Source organism: Lolium rigidum, chromosome 6 (assembly GCF_022539505.1).
Source record: "Lolium rigidum isolate FL_2022 chromosome 6, APGP_CSIRO_Lrig_0.1, whole genome shotgun sequence".
In the NCBI taxonomy this organism is placed as follows: Eukaryota; Viridiplantae; Streptophyta; class Magnoliopsida; order Poales; family Poaceae; genus Lolium; species Lolium rigidum.
In genome coordinates, this window is record NC_061513.1 from 324086259 (window position 1) to 324093767 (window position 7509).

The following is a 7509-nucleotide window of genomic DNA, read 5'->3' on the forward strand; positions in this document are numbered from 1 at the left end:
TAACCTTTAATCCGGTTTACAAATGCTCTAACTTGGCATATTTGCCATAGTCTTGACCTACCGGGGGTCATCCCTCGACAATCGCCGAAAAAAACCGGGCTGGAGGAAGCTCTGACAGGGAGGAGGAAGGGGAGGTATAGGGCGGGCGGGTGAAGGTCGCCCGAATGCATCTCTTGTTATAGAGTTTGTTTTGGACTCCGGTCGACGTTTTTATTGGGCACGTCATGAAGTGGATTTTTATTAAGAGCACCAGTGTGGCTACTTTCTCCCTAATAGAGCTATTGGGGCCGCATGTGGAGATGCTATCCCAATTTCCATTACCCTCTCCAATTCATAACCCTTCCTCCCCCGTTGGCCACCGGAGTGGATTGAGTGCGAGAAAGAGTTCCTCTTCTTCATCTTCTCCCGTCGTGGCGGCCGGCCCGCGGTGGAGCGGGGATTGGGGACAGGGGTGGCGGCGTGGTGCGGAACCTTCCGCCCCAATGAGTTGAGCGAGCTGCAGCGGCCGTCGCCATCCATCACGACCTTTCCACCCGGCGACCAATGGCGGGCGCGGCGGTGACAGTGACACAAGTGTCGTGTTGCCGCCCATATAACCCACGCTACCCCGCCGGCTTCACTCACTCAGCCGCCCGTCTACATGTCCATGCCCACCGCGCTCGCGCCCGCGTCGTTGCATTTGGCGGCAGCGATGGCGGCGGGTCTCGAGCTGCAGCAGCCCCTGCCCTTGCTCCTCCGTCCGGTCCTCCTCCACGGCGCGGGCGCCGCGGCCCACCTCCTGCTCGCGCTCGCCGTCGCCGGCCGCCTCGTCTTCGCCGCCGGCAGACACCGCGGGAAGGAACCGGCCGCGGCGGCGGCGAGAGGCGCCGGGTTCCAGTGGCGCCGGCTCGCCGTGCGCACCACGTGGGCTCTGGCGGCGTCCGACGTCTTCCTCGCCGCGTACTCGCTGGTCTCGTGGTACCTGGACAACCCCGGAGGCGGTGGATGGGGGGCGCCCGACGCGGTGGCGGGCCAGGCGGACGCCGTGTCCCGCGCGGCGGCGTGGCTGCTGCTCGCGGCGTACCTGCAGCTCGAGTACCGCAGCCGCGGCGAGGAGCGGTTCCCCGCGCCGCTCAGGCTCTGGTGGGCGCTCTTCCTGCTGCTCTCCGTGCTCGCCGTCGCCGTCCACGCCGCGGCGGGCATCCAGTACAAAATCCCCGTGCCCGCGCTATCATGGGCGCGCGACGCCGTCTCGGTCCTCGCGGGCGCTGTGCTGCTCGTCGCCGGCTTCTCGGCCGAGAAGGACGCGGTGGGCGGCTCTGCTTCCGAGGAGCCTCTACTCAATGGCGCGAGCGAGACTGCCGCCGAGAACGACCGCGTCGATTCTTCCATGTTTACGAGCGCCGGCTTCCTCAGCCTCCTCACATTTTCCTGGATGTGGCCCCTGCTCGCCGTCGGCCACAGGAAGACGCTTGACCTCGACGACGTCCCGGACCTTGACCACGGCGACACCGTCGCCGGCCTGCTCCCGTCATTCAAGGATAACCTCGAGGCACTCACCAGCGATGGCTCTGGTGGCCAGAAGGTCACGGCGTTTAAGCTCACTAGGGCCCTGGTGCGCACCGTGCGGTGGCACATCGTGGTCACCGCGCTCTATGCTCTGATCTACAGCCTGGCCATCTACGTTGGCCCATACTTCATCGACTCCCTGGTAAAGTACCTCAACGGCGACGAGAGGTACGCGGGCAAGGGGAAGCTCCTTGTTGTCACCTTCATCGCTGCCAAGGTGTTCGAGTGCTTCTCACAAAGACACTGGTACTTCCGGATACAGCAAGCCGGGATACGGGCGCGGTCCGCGCTTGTCTCCGTCGTGTACCAGAAAGGGCTCTCCCTGTCCAGCATCTCGAGACAGAGCTGCAGCAGCGGCGAGATGATCAACATCATCAACGTGGATGCCGGCCGTGTGGACCTCTTCTCATGGTACATCCACGATATCTGGTTGATGCCCCTCCAAATAGCCATGGCATTGTTCATCCTGTACTCCACCCTCGGGGTCGCCTCGGTGGCAGCGCTTGGTGCCACCGTTATCGTCATGCTTGCCAATGTGCCTCCGATGAAAATGCAGGAGAAGTTCCAGCAGGAGCTGATGGACTGCAAGGATGTCAGGATGAAGGCGACATCTGAGATCTTGCGCAACATGAGAATTCTTAAACTGCAGGGGTGGGAGATTAAGTTCTTGTCCAAGATCATTGACCTGAGGAAGACAGAGGAAAGCTGGCTCAAGAAGTATCTTTACACGTCCACTGTGGCAACCTTCGTGTTCTGGGGTGCCCCGACCTTCATCGCGGTGATAACCTTTGGAGCTTGCATGCTTCTAGGGGTACCATTGGACTCAGGGAAGGTTCTGTCTGCATTGGCCACGTTCCGGGTGCTTCAAGAACCAATATACAACCTTCCTGACACAATTTCGATGATAATTCAGACTAAGGTGTCTCTTGATAGGATAGCATCTTTCCTATGTCTTGAGGAGTTACCGATGGATACTGTGCAGAGGTTGCCAAGTGGTAACTCAGATGTCGCAATTGAAGTCAGGAATGGGTGCTTCTCCTGGGATGCATCGGCTGAAGTGCCAACTCTGAAGGACCTGAACTTTCAAACTCGCCAAGGCATGCGTGTTGCAGTCTGCGGGACGGTCGGCTCTGGGAAATCAAGCTTGCTCTCTTGCATTCTTGGTGAGATGCCAAAGCTAGCAGGAGAGGTCAAGACTTGCGGAACGATCGCATATGTCAGCCAGTTGGCATGGATACAGAGCGGCAAAATTCAGGACAACATACTCTTTGGCAAGGATATGGACAGTGAGAAGTATGACAGTGTCCTTGAGTCGTGTTCTCTGAAGAAAGACTTGGAGATATTACCATTTGGCGACAAGACGGTTATTGGCGAGCGAGGCATAAATCTTAGTGGCGGGCAAAAGCAAAGGATTCAGATAGCACGAGCTTTGTATCAAGATGCCGACATCTATTTATTCGATGATCCATTCAGTGCAGTCGATGCGCATACAGGATCCCACCTCTTCAAGGTATAATATGATGTTTTCTGATCAGTAGAAGTTTGACAACACATTCTTAAGGTTTCTACCATTTGCAGGAATGCTTGCTTGGGGCTTTGGGTTCAAAAACAGTGGTTTATGTTACTCACCAGATTGAATTCCTACCTGCAGCTGATCTTATTCTAGTGAGAATTTTGTTGGCACAAGCTTCATCTAAATTCGTTGTTATAAATTTTTGGTTTTTTTTTATAAAATTATTCTGATGTAGGTAATGAAAGGTGGGAGAATAGCACAGGCAGGAAAATATGACGAAATACTTTGCTCAGGGGAAGAGCTAATGGAACTGGTTGGTGCTCACCAAGATGCTCTCACAGCATTGGACATGATTGATGTTGCTAATGGAGTCAGTGATCCTTTCTCTTCCAGTGGCGCAGCAAGCCTTTCCAGGCCATTGTCATCAGCTGAGGAGAAAGATAAACAAAATGACAAAGAAGACGTTAGCAAGGTTCAAAGTGGGCAGCTGGTGCAGGAAGAGGAAAGGGTAAAGGGCACGGTTGGATTCTGGGTCTACTGGAAGTACCTTACATTGGCTTATGGGGGAGCTCTTGTACCATTTGTGTTAATAGCTCAGATACTATTTCAAGTACTTCAGATTGCTAGCAATTACTGGATGGCTTTGGCCTCTCCCGTCTCGAAACATGTTGAGCCTCCAGTGAGCATGTCAACACTGATCTACGTCTTCGTCGCATTGGCTGGTGCAAGCTCGCTGTGCATCCTCGTAAGAGCACTGTTTCTCGTGACAGCTGCATACAAGACAGCAACTCTGTTGTTCGATAAGATGCATATGTCAATATTCAGGGCTCCTATGTCTTTCTTCGATTCCACTCCGAGTGGGCGCATCTTGAATAGAGTAAGTTAGAACTTACTCAAATTTGTTAGAAAGTTTAGTTTATTCGCTTCAATGATGCTCACACAAGAATTAAAATAATTTAGGCCTCATCTGATCAAAGTGCAGTGGACACCAGCATTGCTGAACAGATGGGTTCTGTCGCATTTTCCATCATACAACTAGTTGGAATTATTGCTGTGATGTCTCAGGTTGCATGGCAGGTGTTTGTTGTTTTTGTTCCTCTAACTGGGGCCTGCTTCTGGTATCAGGTAATTTATTTAACCTACTTATTCTCCGTACTGCTTTTACTGCAAAATTAGCACGTCATTATATTTACCTTTTGCAGCGCTACTACATTGATACATCCAGAGAGCTGCAAAGGCTGGTAGGGGTTTGCAAAGCTCCTATAATACAACATTTTGCAGAATCCATTACTGGATCAGCAACCATCAGAAGTTTTGGCAAGGAGAATCAGTTTGTATCAACTAATAGCCATCTAATCGATGCCTTCTCTCGACCAAAATTCTATAACGCTGCAGCAAAGGAGTGGCTTTGCTTCCGCCTGTTTGCACTATCGTGCCTTACATTTGCGTTCTCTTTGATATTTCTGATCAGTCTACCGGCTGGTCTCATTGATCCAGGTATGTTGTTACTTGTTTGGAACAGTATTTATAATAAATAGATGGTACTAGTAGATACGATGTGAGTTGATATGGGCTCGTAACTAATTTATATCTTGCATTCAGCTATTGCCGGTCTCGCTGTCACATATGGGCTTAACTTGAACACACTACAAAGATCTGTAGTCTGGTACATGTGTAACTTGGAGAACAAGATCATATCAGTAGAAAGAATTCTGCAATATATAAGCATTCCCGAAGAGCCCTCTCTGTCAATGTCAGGAGATAAGTTGCCTTATAAATGGCCGTCAGAGGGAGAAATTCAGCTCCAAAACCTGCATGTAAATGCCCTCATACTTTCTCCTCCTGTTTACTTACTTTTCTTTTTCTGTATTATACCATGTTCTGCAGAAATTCATATCTTTGCCATTGTAAGTGAGCTGTGATTTTAATAAAATCCAGTCTGATGGGAATGCTAATTGTAACATCAATGATTTGGCAAACACGAATACAATTATTCTGGATAGCACAGATGTGTAACTTTTCAGTTTGATGCAGGTGAGATATGCTCCACAACTACCATTTGTTCTGAAGGGCCTTACATTCACTTTTCCTGGAGCCATGAAGACTGGTATTGTTGGAAGAACAGGCAGTGGTAAATCAACTCTTATACAGGCCCTTTTCCGCATCGTGGATCCTACTGTCGGTCGGATAATAGTAGATGATGTTGATGTTTGCACCATTGGACTGCATGATCTGAGATCTAGACTGAGCATCATTCCACAAGACCCAACGATGTTCGAGGGAACTATCCGGAGCAACCTTGACCCTCTTGGAGAGTACAATGACAATCAAATTTGGGGGGTAGTTTTGATTTTCACATACTTCATTTCTTGTCAATCCTCTAATTATCTTCTTAACAACTGGACCTAGTGTCAACTTGTCTTTTCTCCATTTCAGGCCTTGGATAATTGTCAGCTGGGAGATGAGGTTAGGAAAAAGGAGCTGAAACTTGACTCGCCAGGTCTGATATATTGATACTTGTATTTTTATTCATGCAGTTGAAAGTCTCAGAAATTTCTACTTGTTCTTTTGGGAACTGAAAATTTCTGATTCGACTTGCAGTGATAGAGAATGGAGAGAACTGGAGCGTGGGTCAGCGTCAGCTTGTCTGCCTGGGCAGAGTGATTCTGAAAAGGACCAAGATACTGGTTCTGGACGAAGCCACAGCTTCAGTGGATACGGCCACAGACAACTTGATCCAGAAAACGCTACGGGAGAATTTTTCAGAGGCGACGGTCATCACAATTGCGCACCGAATCACCTCGGTCCTTGACAGCGACATGGTCTTGCTTCTCGACAACGGTCAGTCATCAGCCCTTTAAAACAAGCACTTTCACGTCTAAATAATCTGTCTAATCCCATGTGTTCGGCATAACTACTGGTCTGACTAAACGCTGTTCCGATCTTTGCAGGTGTGGCTGTGGAGCACGACACGCCGGCCAAGTTGCTGGAGGGCAAGTTGTCTCTGTTCTCAAAGCTTGTAGCAGAGTACACGATGAGGGCGACTCACACTTAACACGATGAGACCGTTGAGGCTTCTCTAGTGGGTCCGATTTGTCAGTGATGTCAAAAAATTACCGGTAGATGGTAAGTACTAGCAGATCTGCCATGGTGTTAGCGGCTAGTAATGCTAACGGTAACTTTACATGTTTTGAAGCAAAAGTCAAAAATATGAAGTCGGTTAAAGGTAGTATTAATGTCTGAAGAAAGTAGTTTGATGGCCTGTACACGCTGGAGAAGTTCTGTGACTATAGCACTACTAATACTACGGAGTAATAGTTTGTAAACAACGCGCAGTTAGACAATGATGGTTCATCACGCTGTTGAGGCTTTTCGAGTGAGTTTGACTTGTCGATGATGCCGGAAAATAACTGGTAGATGATATTTAGAGTGCTAGCAGATCTACCATTGTGTTAGCGCTACTAATACTAGCGCTAACTTAGCATGGTCTGAAGCAAAAAAGGAGAATAGGTGCTTAATAGGTAGCCAAAGATGTGCTTAAAATGTCGGTTAAAGTAATTTCTGAAGAAAGTAGTTTGCGGAAGAACTGAATCCTGATTCATAGTCATTGTTCTTTGGACTGAATCCTGATAAAGGTGGACTGTACACGCTGGAAAAGTTCTGGGACAAAAGTAATTTGTCGGGACTATCCGACTATGTGGTACCTGCATAAATAAATGAAGTGGTTCAGCTCTTGCAGTTTATATCAGGGTCCCATCCTGGCTGTTCTTATTGTGGGCGCAAGAATGCCAGGCATGAGCAGCCACAATTTCTTCTGATTTCTCTATTCTTTTATTACTCTACAGATTGAAATCCAGTTACAAAGTCTTGTCCAAAACTATATGTGAAGGTTTTGTTCTAAAAAGAAAGAGTTACTGGTTCCTCAATGTGCAGGCAATTTTTAAGTCACGTGTTTGCTAAAAGGACATTGTCAGCTGTTCTTTGACTGGACACCAGCTCCCAGGTTGCCAAATTCCAAGCTGCCAAAGAACACTAGTACTCCCTATCGAATTCATCTGGAGCAAGTATTCTCCTTATCGACATCTTGTGCTTCGCAAAATCCAAAATCCAGAACGCCAAAAATATAATGCTAGATTTGTTGCGGTCAGCCACATGTTATGCACTTCGGCGACCTCCATTTGCCGTCGCTTTGACATGCGCAAAAATCGCCACAAAAATTCGGGCAAAAAACATTGTAGTACATTGTAACTACTGCTGCTTAGCATCAGGTGCTGAATTTCAGGTCTATTGGCGTCGATGGCAGCAAGTTTTAGGAGGGAATTTGGCCATGGGAATTGCATTGTTCCACGTCTTCTGAACTTCATTTCGTGCCACTCGCCAGGGCAGTTTCAGTGACCAGGTTTGCTTCTACTACTACCTCGGATGGGATGGGAATGCCGCGCATAGGT

The 7509-nt window shown here is 49.0% G+C and overlaps 1 protein-coding gene across 1 annotated transcript; it reads left to right on the forward strand.

Annotated features, from left to right (window-relative positions):
- The first annotated feature begins 501 nt into the window (after positions 1 to 501).
- LOC124668115 (ABC transporter C family member 3-like) lies at positions 502 to 6323 on the forward strand. Its single transcript, XM_047205309.1, has 10 exons — positions 502 to 3058; positions 3127 to 3213; positions 3297 to 3938; positions 4022 to 4186; positions 4264 to 4558; positions 4664 to 4878; positions 5096 to 5401; positions 5498 to 5561; positions 5663 to 5902; positions 6013 to 6323. The coding sequence occupies exons 1-10, from the start codon at positions 641 to 643 to the stop codon at positions 6114 to 6116; spliced, it is 4536 nt and encodes a 1511-aa protein (XP_047061265.1). The 5' UTR covers positions 502 to 640; the 3' UTR covers positions 6117 to 6323.
- The last annotated feature ends 1186 nt before the right edge of the window (positions 6324 to 7509 follow it).